The sequence below is a fragment of the Fusarium oxysporum genome, chromosome 6, assembly GCF_000149955.1.
Source record: "Fusarium oxysporum f. sp. lycopersici 4287 chromosome 6, whole genome shotgun sequence".
NCBI lineage: Eukaryota > Fungi > Ascomycota > Sordariomycetes > Hypocreales > Nectriaceae > Fusarium > Fusarium oxysporum.
In genome coordinates this window covers 1,490,402-1,509,346 of record NC_030991.1, presented here as the reverse complement: position 1 = coordinate 1,509,346, position 18,945 = coordinate 1,490,402, and the positions used below count along the sequence as shown (strand labels likewise).

Below are 18,945 nucleotides of genomic sequence, written 5' to 3'. Positions count from 1 at the left end.
ATCTTGTTGTCAACGCCCTATTGTTTGGGCAAAACCCTGAGGCTTTCGAAACCGAGGTCGATGGGGAACCTGGTTTTGATGTTACTCAGCACGAAATCTGGCGGAAGAAAGGCCCCGTTGGCAAACTCCACAACCTGGTGCACTGGATCCACCGGTCGGACAAGCTGACATATAAACTCCGTGCTCTTCAGGAAGAGTTCTTTCAAAACTCTGACATCCCAGTCATTCAAGCGAGGAAACCTTTGGACGTCGTACGTGATAATCAGACTCGCTAGTTGTCGACTCTCTATATGATGAGGCGGGGCCTGAAGCTACGACCCTTTCTCGAGGACCTCATTGAGAAAACCACGATAGAATTCAATAGAGAACGCCGGAATGGTGTGAGAAGGACAGAGGAAATGCCTCTGTGCCTTTGTGAGGAGAGCCTGCTCAGCGAGAATGACTGGATGGTTGTTGAGTTAATGGAGGAGGTGCTTGTTGACTTTGAGGAGGCACTCCGTATGCTTGAGGGTGATGCCCAAAGACGACCACGCAAAGGAGGACATGTCGAGGCATACGGCAATATGTGGGACGTCGCCTCAACATATGAATTTCTGATGGAAAGGCTTGAGGAGTGGAAAGCAGTTGCGGGAAACTACCCGGATTCCGAACACTTCAGGGTTAACATTAATTTAGGATGGTGCAAGCTGAATGACTATTACACGAAGCTTGATGAAACGCCAGCATACTATGCCTCAGCGATTCTGAATCCTGTTTCGCGCTGGGCATATTTCGAGAACACATGGACTGATGAGACACCGCTGGTGTGGCTTGAAGAGGCAAAAGATATGGTGAAGAAATTGTGGGAGGAAAAGTACAAATCATCGCCGACACTGTCAACGCCCAATGGAGAGCCTCCACTGAAGCGTTTGAAGGTAATGAGTGCGCTTGAGAGGCATCGGGCTTGTAGAACGTCGTCGCTGCCAGACGAAACTGCTTGCTTGAAAGGTTCGTGGGATGGGGACTATGATGAGTATGATCATTGGCTACGCAATCCCGATGCGAAGCACGATCCACTGGTGACAGATCCACTGCGGTATTGGTGGGAGAAACGGAAAGACTATCCACGACTGTCACGGATGGCTCTCGATGTGCTCTCGATCCCACCTATGTCTGCAGAGTGCGAGCGACTATTTAGCGTTGCTGGGCAAATGGTGTCACCACTTGGGACTCGGCTGGAAGCCAGTACGATAAGGATGACGCAAACATTAAGATCGTGGGTGAGAAGTGGGCTAATTGAGGCCGGAGATGCACTGATAGATGTGTCTGAAGAAACTGCAAATAGCATTAAATGGCAAAGCAGAGAAGGATGATTAATACGTACCGGAGGGGGGAGGTGGTCCAGAGGGTGGGGCTCGATGTGTATAATTGAGCTCAACCGTTTCAATTCAACGCCATCAATCCAAATTCAAGGCGTGATGGTTCAACTCCATGGACTACACGATGAGTAAGCTGTCCACTCAACTCAACATGGACGCCGGATTGATGGAATTGAATTGTTGACCACCCTGATCAAAAATGCTGCTATCAAAATTCTCTGGGATATTTCCCCAGTAAAGAGCCCTATCACTAACTTTTATTGAAGCAGTGATGATTCCGTTTTCGGATCCATGGGTAGACGCACCAGTGTTGTTGGATTACGCAGGGATGCTGAGTGCAGTTGATAATTGATTGTTATTATTAACTCCTTGCAGTCGAAGGACCTTTGTGGCCTTATATCTTCGACTGTTTCTTTCTTGGACTTGAGTCCTAGAGTCCTAGAGTCCTAGATGGAAGTCCTACGATTTGAGTTTTAGGACATTAAACTTTAACTTTAATCTTGAAACTTAATCCTGAAGTTGAGGGGGAACCATCAATTCTTCCAACAATCGATTGTATATTCCAAACCATCCTAACTTGTTCCACAGACTTGAGAAAAACAAGGGCCTAAGCTCATTAAACTGTGCTTGTCTCGCTCTACCATATGCCTGGGTTTTGACCCATTTTGAGGAGTTTTTGTTTCTGAACTCACGCATCAACCCTAACCTCCAAATCCCCATATGAGAGAGTCCAAGCCCGTCTGATTCGTTAACTGCTGTTGCGGTCCCGTACTCATATATGGCCCTGGAACACATCCAGCGAGAGGCACATCCGAAATCATCCGGATAGAAGCCATCGAATCATGCGGCTCGTAAAGGTTTGGGAGCCGTTGCAAATTTACGCTGAGCATGCCATCCCTGACCTCTGAAGCCTTCGGCCTTTGATAAAAGGCGGTCGTTGGGGTCGGCGAGTTGCTAATCGCTCTGAGGCTTTGAGAATCCAAAGAGCCAGTAGTTTTGGTGCCGCTCGAGCCTACATATTCAGGATCAATTGAGCAGCCATAGGCCGCCAAATCTGAAGAACAAGCAAGCAAGGCGTCCACGGACTTCCTTGCCTCGTTGGCAATATATGTTTGAATGAGATCGCAGTTGCAGCAGGTGTGCCGTAACAATTCCGTCTTTAGATAGTATATTTCGGTGGTCAGGGAATCAAAACACGAAGACAGGTAGCGGTTCCGGTCTTCCATGGCTCGTTCTCGGGAAGAAAGGGCAGAGGCTTCGTCGCGTTTGCGTAACCGACATCTGGCGGCAGTGGCTCGGTTACGTTCGAGGACGCGTCTTTGGCGGGGATTCTTGACAAGGTCATCATCATCGAGCTCCTCCTGCTGTCCTGTTGGACCCGATCCTTTGGACTGTTTCTTTAGTTTCCGACCGCTTTTTCTCGGTTCAAGCGACTTTACGATCACCGCAGTGGCGCTGGCTTTCGAAGGCGCCGATCCTGGCCGCGCTTGGATCCGGTTGCGAAACGGGTTGACTGGTGTATCGCCGCGCTCAGCATTCAATAATATCTCTTGCAAGGTTTCGCCGTCCCAGCGTCGATTGGGCCCTGTGGGTTGGGCCGGTGCGGCGCTATATTGGGGCTGCTGTTCTGGAATATCGACCCCCCCCACTGTTGGGACTGGGAACATATCAATTGGTTCCTCGAAGAACGAACTATCCGTTAATTAATTTGCGTGGCATGGTATAGCATTATATTTCCAGACATCGGGGAAGCACAGGACTCAATCGACTTGATGAAGGAGTCGACTGGTAGGGTGTGATAAGTTAAATCTAGAGGGCACGAACCTAACATCTCCCATCGAGGGAGAGCATGGCAGCTGTAGGAATGTTGCCATCTGGGATCCGAGTCCACGGGTACCAATGGACAGTGTGGAGGGATGTCTTGGCCTTGGGGTCTGTACAGCCCGCACAATGGGTGGCTTTGAAACCACAAAATGCAGGCTTTCAGAAGCTCCCATGCCTGGTCTAGAGCTTCTCGGACGACGACAGAAATAGATGGAATAGTCAGGCAGGGGAAGGCTAAACGGTGGCTCAATAGTTGAGATGGTATTACTAGGCCATGTGTCTAGTAACCCTAAGCATGTAAGAAGAATGTGGTGATAGAATCCTTTAACGATGAGAACCAAGAGCCCTAAAGATGGAAGCAGAGCACGAACTGATGAAAGGAGTCGGAGGTTTAAATATGGGAGCAAATAGCAGCACTTCTCTCTTAAGTGCCACAAGTCTCCACTAGGGCCAAGCGAGGTATCGGCCAGAAACTGAACCAATGGACGTATACCTTCTTCACTGGAGTAATATTTGATTTGCCCAGATTCTGGCCGATACCTCGCTTGACCCTAGTGGAGGCTTGTGGCACTCAAAGAGATATCTCCATTAACTATTATCACCGGAATGCGATACTGGACCACCACTAGCGCGACCAGCTTGTGAAGTTGGTGCCGTGGGGGAAGTATACTTGTAGCGTAGGAGCGGGAGGTACAACAGCAAGGATGGGAGTATAACTCAGTTCAAGTCAACGTAAGTTAGCTCACCCCCCTGGCCTAATTCATATATCCCATTGGCTCCTTGATAAAATGTTGATGTGGGTTGACTTACGTTGACTTGAATTGAGTTGCTCCCATCCTTGTACAACAGAACCTCTTAAACAAACCCACCACCTTAATTCCTCAATTCAACTGGATTCGGAGCATGTTCAAGCCCAGCTCGCAATACAGAAGACTTGGGGCCTTGTGATCAGCAGTCACACACCGGGGGACCAGGGCCATTACCATCCAAATATCTAGTGTAAGGGCGGCCAATATTTGGGCACCTAGGTGCCCAAATAACCGTGGGCATCCCCCTAGGACACGCAATATTATTGGCTCAAAACTCCCCACATTTTGACAAAGCACTAAAGCCTCAGCCGGCCTTCATGACTCGTACGGCTGGTACAAATGCACTAACACCTGAGACTGCGCTAGACATTTGCTGCGTCGACTCAACTACAAAACCATCATTGATACCTGGAGATGGTGTTGCATTGAAATGAAACGTATATGGGCCAAAGAATATAGTCACTTTCTACTTAATAATCGAGACGTTTTGAGCGCTGAATTGGCGTGTATCCTGTGCTCTTACTCCTCACAGGGCGGCGTTTGGATCAGTTTTCATGCTGTCGACTCTGCAGCGCTCCGTGGACCTATAGAATCGTGTTCACCGAAAAATCATGTGTTCAAAACTTTAACCATCCATTAACCCCACAGTTAGGCTACAGCAGTATCTTTGAGCCCATTCCCCCGCCCATCTGTCCTGCAACAGCTCTCCAAAGTAGCCCTAACCGTCCTGTTGTAAGCTATGTATTGGTGCCACGCTTAGTCGGGCGGCGCACCTGGGTGGGCAACTTTATTTGGGCACCTAGGTGTCTATGTATTGGCCGCCGCACGTCCACGATTATTAATGCTCAGTCAGCTGGAGTCTCTGGGGCTATTTTGAGTCGTGGATATCAGAATCAGCATACCAGACCACAGACACAACTGGCCAATGTGTTATTCTTTAGGTTAGCAAACATAGAATGGAATCATGGATCACCTCCTACTGTTCCCAGTCATTGGGACAGCTGAAACAGCGCCTGGATAGGTAATGCGGGCGTACATCCCGTAAAACCCCTGTCAAGTGAGAGCGGAGGTGATGTGAGTGATCGGTGTGTAGCGCCAGGGTCAGATTACTCGAGTTTCTACTGTTCGCAGGGAAGACATTCTGAAGAAAAGTTTGGTTAATGTAGTCGTCTCGCTATTAATCACCCCCTCGTCCGAGTTTTGCTCATCATATGCCCATATTACGCGTCCCGTTATCTCCATGCCGCTCGATGTGAAGTGTCTGTGCAGTACAGCCAAATCGTTCGTACTCGAACAGATAGGATCGGCTGTTACCGGTTTTGACCAAATTGCTGATTTATATTGAGCATACGATCTTTTGGCAACTATACTATAACGACCTGGCAGCAGCGCCACTTTAACCGTTAACTAAGGTGGCGTATGGCAGTTATCGGGTCATATTCTGCCTGCTTCTTTTCCGTTCTTATTCTGCTTACGACCAACGTGGACTCGGCCTAAATAGTTTACATCGGCATTTGCCCTAGGGTGCGAGCTGATGTCCCGATCGGGACTCTAATGCAAGCCCTTAGCGAGCTTGGTCGTTAGCTTTAGCCAAGTGAGCCTCGAACAGAGTAATTGAAGTCCGATGCCAAAATCCAAGGTGTTGGAACACTTTGATCATGCCTCTGCTTCGGAGTTGGTGCATCCATAGGGACAAGGCGGTCAGAAGAGACACGTTTTGGCGATCAAGCCATCTCCTAGCTGCTTTAGTGTATTCTAGGACGTTTGCCTCTGTATGGGCCTAGATTTAGGATACCTGCATTATTTCATCCTTTATAATTCGCGACCTAGAGCTTAATCGAACAGTAAGGTCGCTGTCTAGGTATTAGTGACCAGCCGGCGTAGACGAGATAGATTTGAGCAGCGTTAGTAACTCTGTTGGAGAACAGACCTTTTTGGCGATGGCCCGCGAACTCAGGATAAGTCGCTGTGTGACAGTGCACGGTCGAGAACCTCATTTCACGGCCGTCAGGGGCCTCCCTCGCCAATTACGCCACGACTAATCGCACTGATTAATGTCCAGTTAAAAAGCGCCCGGCAAGCTAGATGTGCTGAGCGAGCATTCTACGATCATACCACTAGCATATCAACATTTCGGTGCCTTATTACTGCCGGTAATTAAAGTTCGGGTTGTTTGAGCTTCTAGCGCTTACAGACTTATCATCGGCAAGAGAAGGACACTGATAGAGGGCCTATAATTAGCGCTACTTGTACATGCAGGGGCATGGTTTAGGAAATGAAACGGCATAATTTTGTCTTGTCTTCATCGGTTTGCTGCTGAATCAATTTATTGCCACCGGCAGCCCCTGGTTCCTACCTTTAAGCAAAAACCTGGCCACAGGACGATTGTTGAGTGGGAGGGGCAGAAGAGGAATATTTTGTGACGATTGGGTTTCCCAAGGGATAAACTAGTTCGTACTAGGTTTATGTTGGTAGGATTGTAGGGCGCAATACTGAGCGTAGCGAGGTATTATCACGTCTCTCAATAGACGAGTAATACTTATAAGGCTTATTGTCATAAAGAAGTTTTATTAATAGCTAGTAAGCTCAAGTCTATGAAAGTGCTAATAAACGTGATCTATATACTTATGTGTGCTTACGGGGATTAGTGAGGTTATCGTGGGATCAGTGCTGATCGCTGAGTCTCGGCACTAATCATTCTGGGATTCTTCGTGGTGTGATTGGTAAAAGTTGTGGGGACCTTGGAGGTACATAACCGCTGTGTCGTAACATATTGAGACCTTAGCTAATGCTAATGATGTCTGGTGGATTAAAGAGCTCGGGATCTATCTTCACGGACTTGGGAGCGATTAAAGGTCATGATCATGTCAGTGGCGCCGGACTGTCCAAGGTTTTGAGCTCCCGAGTCTTTTTGTCCCCCGAAACCAGTCAGCCGTACGTGCCGAAGTCACGGCGCCTGAGCTAGTAAATGATCGGTACCCGCAAGTCCTAGGCATATTGGATGATATGAAACGGAAAGCAGTAAGCCACTGGGCTGACCCAAACCGCCACCTACTCCCAAACACAGGTGCACGTACATGCTGCGGGAGCAGCCGACTCGGCAGTGAAAGTCGATGATTACTTTCTTCTATTCTTGACCAGGAAATTAAACATTTCAAGCAGCCAATAAACTTGTTTGAAAATTATTAACTGTGCATTTCCTGGACGTAGAAGTCGCCATCTTGGCCTTGCTTGCCTCTGGTACGTCTGCTCAAGATGAGATCGGCATGGGGTTGCAGATGACTTAGGGTTAACCTAAACCTTTGAAACTCTATTTGCTCTGCACCATCGGAGGGTAACAGGCTCGACAGGACGCGCTTTTGAGTTGATTATATGCTGGATAGTGGTCTGTTCTGTAATTTGCGAAAGCTTTACGTAGATTTTAGCACTAGAGACTCTAGTTCGGCACGTCCTATACCCCAATAGGGGACTTTACGGGCCTCACGGCCCCCGGACGAAAAATATACATATCTGTACCATCGGAATAGTTGAGCTAACCCTTTTTGATAAAACTAAATGAATGGTTCCACTTTCATCCTGTTGCCGAAACCCCGCATTTAGTCCTTTAAGGATATAGTGGGGGGAGGGGGCAAAAAGTATTTGACCTCCCCTTGTTAGCTTGAACCATGTGACTAGCCCAGTTAGTCACGTTGTGATTGTGCCATAAGAGATATCATTTTATTTACCTTGGTCAAGTCCTCTACATGAAACGTACTTACACGAGTGCCCTAGCTTGATTTTATGCCGAATAGACTTTATTAATTCAGTTCCGGCCAGCTCGCCTGTGATGTGGAATTATGGCACTGTAAGCCGATATATCAGGAAATAGAAGGCTAGTATTTACGACGTGCTGGGGCTCTGCGATACCTTTGATAGTTTCAAATGTGTTTCAGAATGTTCTATCATGAGGCGATTGCTGAACTGCCGGAAGATTGTCCACTTTGCCGACGCCAAAGACGTAGAACCTCAATATTATTGAGCACAACTGTGGGATGAGGGCTTTCGATCTTCCTTGTTATTTAAAGTCTTGAACATCATCTACATTCCCAACCATACCCAAAAGATCAGCCATATCCCAACACCATTCATTAGACAAGCGCTACAGCGTCTTTCGGCGAGTGAAGCGGGACTTCAACGCACTCTGATTACACAGACACTTTCCGAACCTTTGGCAAATGCCCTAGCCAAACGCTTTCATCAACTATCAATCAAGCCATGAATGACGCCATTGTCGCCCTTGACGACATAATCGTCGATCTAAAGCCGCTTGCACCACAGGATTCTGCAGAGGAAATGCCTAGAACTTTCGATGTTGGGAAGTTTTCATTAGACTCCCTATTTGTAAATGAGACTGTCTTTAGTTACTCAAAGCCCAGCGATGCCACGTGGAAAGAGTACCCATGCTCCCTTTCATTTGTGCCAGAGCCCAAGGAGAGGCAGGTGACTGCCGCTACAGGAAATGACGATCATATTTTCGTATTTAAGCATGACAGGCTGCAGCAAAAAGTCAATAGCTGGCTATCCAAACTTCCAGATCAACTGGGAGCTGATTTAAGGTGTGTTGACGTAAGATTTGAGGTAGGATCATCAACTAAGAAGAACGCATCTAATAGGCAATATAGACCTTGCAACACAATACTCCAAAACTTGAGTCGACCGGAACGGCCGCCCGAACATCACGAGATATGGGACAACAAAGAGAGTCCATTACTGGAAAGCCTGGAATGCAAAGACTCTTGTATCACATGGATCTCTTCAACAACTGCAATTGTGGTAATCATGCTGCAAGAACGCTAATTGAAGAGTGCCATGTCGCTGGAGAAGATAGTCCGCCAACCGGGGAATTTAAACCTCATGCTCAGATGAATCTTCGAGAGATCCTCGACGACTATTACGTGGCCCTGTTGCACATGCAGACATGTTTCAGGCTTACGGGTTTTTGTACCTTGCGTTATCGCCCATTGATACGACGCCAGTATCCTAGAGGTTAGGAAGAAGCCTGTGAGAGCATTGAACTGATAACCATACGTAATATATCGCGAAGGTAGATAAAACTTTACCGGCTGGAGATGTAAAGCATCGAGAGCATGATTTGTTGTATATGACAAGGACAACCGTATTTGCTTCAGGGTTTGAATTCAGTGTTTTCAATAATTCGGCCACTGTCCGTGTGTTTTTATTAATGCAATTAGCTGGACTCCATATTCTCTCCAGAGCTACCCTTCCTTGATTCTATAAGGATGATCTTTTGGCCGCCGACTAATTATGTCGTTCGCCTTCGAGGAGGTCAGACCTTGGCGCTCAACAAAACATTTATATATATTACCAGTATTATCCTCTTCAGAAAGGACTTTGAAGCCTTTAGATATAATTTTCAGGGGCCATTATAGCATCTCCTTATTTGCGTTTCAAAGTTTTTAGACTACGGGTACAGTCTTTAGTGTCATTAATACCCAAGTAGTCTTAGTGGTAAGCCATCCCCTAGGGAGGCATTAGAGTATGGAGCTTTATGCTGTGCTCCAAGACTTTCCTCTTTGGGCTGGCAGGAGCGCATCAGAATCTCTTGGTATTGTTCCTGCTCTTAATACCTTGATCCTTCAATATAGTATCACCGGATCACCACGTTGCCCTTGTCGATTATCTCGGTTCACCCACAATCCCTCATGACCGAACCCATGGAACGTCACTCAATTACTCTCTGAAGGTAACCAAATTACATATGGCAGAGTTACCTTCATTTTCTGCTCGAAGCTTATCATATCCATAGGTTTTTCTGTTGATCCCGACGACCTTGAATTCTTGTCTACTGTATCAGCGTGTACGTTAGCCCCTGACCTGCACCCGACCTGCTTACCCTGAAGGGGCCCAATGGATGGACTGGTCCATACACTCATCGGCTCAACCTTCCTTTGTCATCACACTTTCTTGGCATACAAGTGTTAAGAAAGTGGCCCTGTCTGCACCAAGATCCTTAACAAGCGCACAACAAACGACCCAACCTGCGCTTCGCGCAGCCGCAAGCCGCGGCGATGGCCTCGTCCATGACGAGCCCGCCCGCTGTCTCGGATCGCTTTGATCTTGGGATCCACACTCCCGCCAATCTAAACCGAGAAGCCCGTGCAGCTCTCCTGCAAAACAGCCCTGCAATCGTCAACGGTCCCGTTGGTGTTTCACCCGGACTCGGGCGGACGGCGCAGACACCGTCCTCACCACTCAACGCCGCCACCACTGCTGCAGCTGTGGAAGGAGCTGAGCGTGCCAACCCCACATCGATCTATGATCAGCCAATCTCTATTATCAAATCGGCCAATGACCTCGCCCGCGAGCGCGTGGAAGAGTACAACGCCAAGCTGATGGTTTTCCAGGCCTTCTGCGCCAAGTTTGAAGAAGCCGCTCAGCAATTCACCGCTGGACCGCAGCGACGTTTCGCTCGGCAATTCGCCGACAGCTTCCTCGGCATTTGGAAACAAGAGCTTTCTGGCGATGCACCAGCTTCTAAGCCTACCTACAGCAGCGTCGCCGCCTCGCTCCCCACTGACCGCGCCCGCCCAACTCCCCAACATCAACAACAACAACAACACCGACAATCTGACCCACTTCATCGCCAAGGGCAACAATCGACCATCGCTCCACCCCGACAAGACCTCCGTGTCTTCATCCGTCTAGAAGCCGGAGCTCCGGCCAGGGCCCACAGTAGCTATGCCATCCGGACCCTGATCCGGGAAAAGCTCGGCGCCGTCTCAGACAAGATCCGACAGGTGTTTGAAGTCAGATCAGGATGGGCCATCCTGGCTGCCGACCTCGAAACGCGCGACTTTCTCGTAGAGAAGCGGGCCGAGTGGGCGGCTGAGCTGGGAGCTATGGCAGTAGAAACGAACAAGGAATGGCACACTTATGTGGTCTCAGACTTTCCCAGAAGACTGACCGACTTTCGCGGCAATGAGGTGGATAGTGACAGCGTTGTCAGCGATGAGATAGAAATCCAGACAGGGCTCAAGCCCGTTGATATACGTACTGGGAGACAATTCTCGGATAATCCCTTGACCAAGACTCTACTTGTGTCCTTTCTCAAGCCCACCAAGAGATTCTGGTCCCTCTTTGGCAGCCGTGCAGCCAGACTCATAGACAAAACCGTCCAACCTAAACAGTGCAAAACGTGCTGGGACTACCACTTTGCCCGCAACTGCCGTAGACAGCCAGTCTGCCGACGCTGTGGCAAGACTGACCATATCGCAGACGGCTGTGCTGCATCAGAACAGTGCGTCAACTGCTTAGGGCCCCACGAGGCCAACCTTCGTAAGTGCCCAGCTCGGCCGAAGAAAGTACGCGGCGTCCTTCGCCGGCTTACCAAAGAACAACGAGAACACGTCCGAATGGTGGGCGCGGAAACATACCGACAACGATATTCAGAAACACAACTAGAGACGCATATGGAAACCCAACAAGGAGCGGCTGAGCTGCGAAGGGGCGACATCGGACTAGATGAACAGCCAGACGCTCACGCTCCGAGTCCAGCTGCGTCGGGAGCACCCTCGTGCATCATGGTGGCCACAGCTCCCCGGGCTACCTACGAAGCAGAGGAGGAGCCTGAGCATCATGGACTAAGCTCACCGAAGAAGAAGCGTCGTATAATCCTGACAAGCCGTACTCATGACTATGACCAGGAATAGGTACTCGCAGACACGAAAGAACGATAAGAAGCCACTCAAGGTCTTCCAGGCCAACGTCGGCAAGATCCCTCCGGCCCACGACTGCGCCCTGGCGCTAGCCGACTCGGAACGATATGACATTGTACTCCTGCAGGAGCCGTGGACAGCTCATACTAAAGCCCGCTGCCTAACCAAGACACATCCTGCGTACGACACGTTCACGCCAGTCGACATGTGGAACAGCAACGACACTCGGCCTAGAGTGATGACATATGTCCGACGAGACCCAAGACTTCTGGCTGACCAGATTCGCCCCTTTGAGACACGTGACATCCTTTGGATCACAGTCAACGGCATGACGATAGTCAACTTTTATCGCCAGAACGACGAGAGGGATGCCCTAAACACGCTGCTTCGCTGGCCTGTTCCGGAGCGCTGCCTCGTTGCTGGCGATTTCAATGCCAGGCATCGTAGTTGGCAGACGGGCCAAGCGACGAACCGCGGCCACGAGGTAGCGGGATGGGCGTCAGAGAATGACCTCAATCTTCTTAACACTCTAGATATCCCGACAAATCCACACGGCAACACGATTGACCTGGCCTTCACCAATATGCCACTGGCCGAAGCTACCGTCGAGGACCATCTCGCCACTAGCTCCGACCACTTCACGCTCAGCTTGACCTTCCTTGACATCAGATCGACTCCGGTACAACCGGCCAAGATCCGAGTCAAGACGGAAGACGAGCTTAAACGATTCGTCGAGATCGTAGAGCTTGGCGCTACAGGAATACCCCTGACAGATTCGACCCCCGAGGAGCTGGACGAGCTTGCCTCTTCACTTGTGAGTCTACTAACATCAGCAGCAAAAGCGTCTGGGAGGCCCGCACGGAAAGGCGGACGTCCGGCTCCCTGGTGGACGGAGGAGTGCGCCGACGCCGCGGCTGCTTTTCGAGCCATCAGAAGAAGCTACCTGCTCGGCTTCAACCAGGATGTTCAGATCGCCAAAAGAGGCTTTCATCGTGTAGTCCGTCAGGCCAAGAGGCGCTATTGGCGTAACCTCATCGATGGCTTCTCCAGCAGTAGCGATGTTTTCAAAGCTGTCCGGTGGCTAAAGTCCCCAGGAGCCTTCCAGCCGCCACCTCTACAGGTCGATAACGTCGTGTATGAAAGCCAGATAGATAAAGCCAACGCACTCCGACAGGCCACGCTTGAACGAAGAACTGCGGAGGACGACATCGCAAACGCATGGACGCCAGTATTCCCACCTAGATCGATCCCATTCTCTCCCGAAATCTCTCTAGAGGAGGCGCAATATGCGACTTGTTACACAGGCAATACATCCCCAGGGTCAGACAACATCACAGTCAAACTTCTTGAAGCAGTATGGCATATTATCGGTACACACGTCCGTCGTCTCTTCGAAAGATGCCTTACCACAGGCCATCATCCAAAACCATTCAAGGAGGCGGAGGTGGTCATGATCGCGAAACCGGGACGCAGAGACCTCACAGAGCCACGAGCGTGGCGACCTATCTCACTACTCTCCTGTCTTGGCAAGGGACTGGAACGACTGATCGCACGCCGCCTAGCCTGGGCAGCGGTGCATTACAACGTCTTGCACCCACAGCAAGCTGGAGCGCTCCCCAAAAGGTCTGCGACAGACCTGGTGACAGCTCTGATCCACGATATCGAAGAAGCGTTTGCACGCAAGAAGGTGGCGACTCTAGTCACAATGGACGTCCAAGGTGCTTTCGACACCGTCATGTGCAACAGGCTAGTTCTGCGTCTACGCGAACAAGGCTGGCCTGACTATCTGGCTCGTTGGGCTGGCTCCTTCATGGGCGGCCGGTCTGCGCGTGTCAGGTACCAAGACACCGTCACGGCCTCTTCTCCCCTTCAGTGCGGCCTCCCTCAGGGGTCGCCGGTATCGCCAATTCTCTTTCTACTCTATACTGAGCCAATCTACCGACTAGGAAACCCTCAGGGTCGCTTCGGTTATGCTGATGACACGGCCATCCTGTCCATAGGCGACACAGTAGACGAAACTACGGCTATGACTTCCGGGGCCATCGACGAGATGGTGCGCTGGGGAGCGACGAACGGTGTCTCCTTCGACTCGAAGAAGACTGAAGTCATGCACTTCTCTCGCAGCAAACTCAGGACCGCCCCGGCAGTACGTCACGGCGACATCGAGAAACATCCCGAGTCAGCCCTACGCTGGCTGGGCATCTGGCTTGACAGCAGGCTATCGTTCCGAATCCATGTAGAGAAGTGGGCGGCGAAAGCGCAAGCCGTGGCCTACCATCTGCGAGGACTCACCAACACGAAACACGGCCCGCTGCCGGCTGCCGGCTGCCGTACGAAGTGCCGTTAGGGCATGTATCGAGCCCGTGCTGCTCCACGGCTCCGAGGCCTGGTACCCGGGCACATCCAGGCCGCGATGGAATCAACCCAGTAAAGACTTACCTTCAAGCAACCAACATCTCATACAGAGAATGACCAAAGCCATGAACCAGGCCATGAGAGCTATACTTCCCGTCTGGAAGACAACACCTATTGCTGCTCTCCACCGAGAAAGTGGGATACCGCCAGTCGCGCAACTCCTTGAATCACGACGACTCCGATTCTCTGCACGGCTCAAATCGCTTGATGAGGCTCACCCTCTGGCGAGGCGAACGCGTCCGCCCAGCCAACCTGCTTACCACGACCTCATAAAACGAAGATATCAAGCACAGACGGAAAGTAGCTTCCGAACACGTCTTCGACGCACAGATGAGCTCCTTGCGCCGTGCGCGCGACCGAAGCTCATCCAGCGATGCTTCAACCAAGAACAAATGCCACCGCTGCAGACAGCGTCGAAGAAGGAAACGGCCGACGCTTTCCTCCGTTGGGTGCAGTCACTCGATCCGCTAACCCTAGTAATATACTCAGATGGCTCTCTCTCCTCTCAGGGAGCTGCCAGCTACGGCTTTACTATTCACCAGGGCAACTTCCCCGTCCTCGACGGGTCAGGTCGCCTTGGACCTGCCGAAGCTACAGGGGCGCTCCAGGGCTTGAAGGCCGCTCTAAACCTACAAGAATCAGTTTCACGAAACATCATAATCTGCCTAGACAATCTTGCAGCTGCTACATGCCTGCGAGGCACACCTTCCGACTCCTCACAGGACGTCTTTCTCGAGTTTCAGGCACTAGCGGCTTTGCATGGAGCCACACAGGTACGCTGGGTGCCAGGACACACCGACATCCCCGGCAACGAACAGGCCGATAAACTGGCCAAAGCAGCATCATCAGCCCCCGAGCCTGGGCAGGCTCAGCCAACACTAGCATACTTGCGAAGGATCGCAAGACAGAAACCGAAAGAAGCATTCGAGACGTGGTGGTCGACCTCTGCCCCTGAGCAGTATAAGAGGCTCAATCTCAAGGCGACTACAGGCTGCCCGCCGGAGCTTTCGCTCCCGCGCGCAGCCTTGCACCATCTGTTGGCAGCGAGATCCCTTCACGGGGACTTCGCTGCGTATCACGAGAGATTCGACCATGTCGACGCACGCCTAGTCTGCTCATGTGGCCGACGCAAAGCACCGGATCACATCTTCTACTGCAGAAAGATACCGCCGCGTCACCGGATGAGGCTTGCACCCTCACCGAATGCAGCGGTCAATCTAGCAATAGGAAAAGACTTTACCAAATATATCGACCTATCCAAGGCCAGCGCGTTCTTTGGAAATATCTGCCCTCGCTACTAGGCGAACACGACTCGAGAAGCACTCGCGTCTCTCTTTCTCTCTTTCTCTCTTTTTATTTTCAATACGTTTCTTTTGTTACCTTTCCTCTTTCTTATATGCTTGCAGCTAAATGGAAGGCGCTGATACGCCCTCCATCCGACTGCGATCACTCGGAGGCAGCCCCGCGACAACCGCGTTGAGAGGCTCACGATCGCCTAAAAACAGGCTTACCTTGCGGCTGTCATTCATCAGCCGCGCTTGATCATCCCGCTGACGGGTAGCAAGCTTGATAAGATGCGCCATTTGTGCTGTTGATATGCTGGATAGAGCGCAGTTTGTTGACGCGTTCGCAGAAATTGGACTCTGAGGGGAAGACTAATTTCGCGTAGCGGATGACTAATCCTCGTTAGGGCCAAATATCTCTGTAATTAGCGTATAGATAGACTGTAATTCCTCTAGCTCAGCACGTCCTGTGCTCCAGTAGGAGACTTTTTGGGGCCTACGGCCCCCCGGACGAAAAATATACATAACATAACATAACATAGCTGGTATTTTACAACGGCAGGAATGGCCTGTCAAAAGCTCAAGCCCTGGGCCACTAGATCAGCGATTAAAAGTCCGTTTTAACCGTTGCAGTCCCCCACGTGATGTGGATTCAATGCAGAATATGTCGATCCTAACTACCGATGTAACATCAGCTCTGAGCGACTGCATCTAAGGTGAGGGCAAGTGATATTGTATACGGAAGAAGGGGAAGGTGGAAATAGGAAGTTGAAGAACAAAATTGACAGAGGACATGTAAAATGGAACCCACACTCAGGGTTTGAAAAAGATGTTGGCTCTAGCAGACACTTGATCCACCTCTACCATGGATTTGCGCCTCATATTCCTCGTCCATCCCCTCGCTCCAGCCGTTTTGACCTATGTCGACGTCGAATTCGTCCCGACAGTCTGGCACCGTGATGGAGAGGTGGAAATTAACCCTGGATTACCTGAGGACTTTTTGCAACGACCATAGAGTAACACCGACATGACCCGTTCCGCTGCACGACGACCGACCAACAGTCCTTGGCAAGGCAAGTCTGGAAAATTCGGCAATGGCTCGACAACGAAAGAAGGCCGAAAATGAAATCGAATCAAGACATTGGCCTGGCAAGAAGGCATAGCGGGAGAAATGGGTCGTTCTTTGCTGCAAGAGAGTCGCGAGTCCGGTTTGGGACAGGACGATTCATCCACTTAATTCCGCCGTTCGTTCAAAAGATGGCCTACATTCGATACATGCACAGCTTCCATATCTTGGAACAGCATCGAGACCCAGACGATACTGTTTCGTCTCTGCTTCCATTCCGGCTGAAGAGGTAGACATGGCGCCTCGGAAGACTCGTTCCAGGTCCCCCCACCCAGAAGATCGAGCATGGGTGAGCCAGACCATGCGCAAGAGAGGCATGACGGCGATCAAGAAGAACTATCAGTTCGGCAAGGACTGCGGTACGATCGCCGTGCTTGCGTTCTACAACAAGATCCATGGATTCTGGGACGGCTCAGTGTACGTCCCAGAGGGGGAATCGCTGCCGGAAGACACGAACGACGTGGTAGGTTTAGAAGTGTAGAAGTGCGGAAGGCTGAAGAAGCCGATTGAGCAAGTCGCTGACCGGGACGGTGGTTACAGATTCACGATATTTGGCGAAGGCAGGTTGTGTCTAATGGCGAGCTTGTTCTGAAGCCAGCGAGACAACGGAAGCAGCCGGCCAATACGAAGCCGTGCCGGGTCACCAAACCAGCGCCGAAGCCATCACCCCGTGTGCTCAGTCTTCGCAGCAGAGGTCGTCAGGGCGATGGCTCATCAGGGTCTGGCGCCTCACCGACGCAGCCGCAAATCATCGTCGCCGGCGACGGCGAATCCGAAGCCGAAGACGATGGTGAGAGTACCTGGGACGTTCCAGCCAGTCCAGCGCCGAGGATGACCCGACGCCGGGGTCGTGACAATGCCGGCCCCGGAGAGACCGAGACAAGAATCCGAAGGGAAGCTCGCCTCGACGCTTGCCCGGATCATGCTGTTCGTGACCTTGGTAGTACCGACAACCATATCAGCGACAATGACACCGATAACGCCAACGGCGAAGGTGATGATCATCATCACGTTTATAGAGGCGATTGCCGTCGTTCACGGGTTCGCGACCGGAGCGAGCCGGCGGAACCAAACAATGCAGCCTCGAGCCATCTTCACGATCATGCACCAGATGATCAGGACGCCGTGATGCCGTACACTTCGATTGAAGATGAGGATGCGGAAGGCGAGCCGTGGTGTGAGCCGACCGCACCATTTGCTTCCATGGCTATGAATGGCCCGTCGGATGATGCAATGCAGCCTAGTCACGGAGATGAGCCAGGATCTGTCGATCTGACAACGATGATGGCAGAGGATGATTGGATGCAGTCGGCTATGCTGGACTTTGGCCAAGTGACAGATTTCCCTGGCGCACATCACTGGGGTAACATGCTGCAATTTGATCTCGACAACATGGGTATGGACATGAACGTGGACTTGGGCATGGAGATGATGGATCAACTTGACAACGGTCACCTGCCCATCGATATGATGCATCTTCCCTCAGCCGACCCACATGTCGTCCGTCAGGCTCCCATCGAAGCCGAGGGAGGTCTGGGCGACGGTGGACTGGCGAACCGCGACACCGATGCTATTGCTGATGCTGGCAATGGTGCCGCAAAAGTTACACAGTCCACGGCTGCGGCAGCCAGCGACAGCCACATGCCGTCCGCCCAGTCGAAGAGTGACATTGAGATGCAAGCGCGGACTCCATCAGACGAGACTCGTCCTAGCCCGCGGTCGACCGCTGCGACAGGTTGGCCAGACAGTTCGAAACATACCACGACGACGGCAGAGGACGGACCGCAGTCGGGTCACTTTGCTGGAAACCCGCTGTTATCGATCATCACTAGAGCATTGTCTCAAATGAATTGTTACGAGGATGCTGGACCAGATATGAACAATAATACAAGTTGGCCAATGGGAAGTCATGGCATGATCGGTATGCCGCCCGCGATGCCGGCCTGTTGAGTATGAACATCAAGCGTACATGGGTCTTCTTGATCGGTCTTTTCTGATGTGCTCGTAGTTGTACTTTCTTTCTCCTCTCTTTTATTCATTCAAGAACGAAAATGAAGAGGGCAGAAAAGGAACAGCACGATAAGTTTCGATGGATGTCTTGATGGATGTCTTGAGAGAAAAAGATGACAAGATGTGTAGAAGAAGAAAGAAAGGAACGATAGATCAAATAGATTTATTTATTGGCCTAGGTACTGTAAAACTAATGCGCCTGAGGTTGTTCCATAATCGCTCCCGCTACCTGGGATGCTTCTTACCGTTTAAGGAACAGCATGATTCTGCATCTGGTTTGGTGAGAAGTGCACGTGCACAGACGGTCGTCGTAAATGTCCCAATACATATGAGACAATTAGCAAAATCTAATTCATAATGTCGGAAACACCCTTATGTCTTTATGCCAAGCATTCATACTGAGCG

At 50.9% G+C, this 18,945-nt stretch overlaps 1 protein-coding gene across 1 annotated transcript; it reads right to left on the bottom strand.

The window, feature by feature from the left end:
• Positions 1–2,059: 2,059 nt before the first annotated feature.
• On the bottom strand, positions 2,060–3,025 carry FOXG_07214 (uncharacterized protein; the record flags this gene model as incomplete). Its single annotated transcript, XM_018385835.1, has 1 exon — positions 2,060–3,025. The coding sequence occupies one exon, from the start codon at positions 3,023–3,025 to the stop codon at positions 2,060–2,062; it is 966 nt and encodes a 321-aa protein (XP_018244565.1).
• Between the last annotated feature and the right edge of the window lie 15,920 nt (positions 3,026–18,945).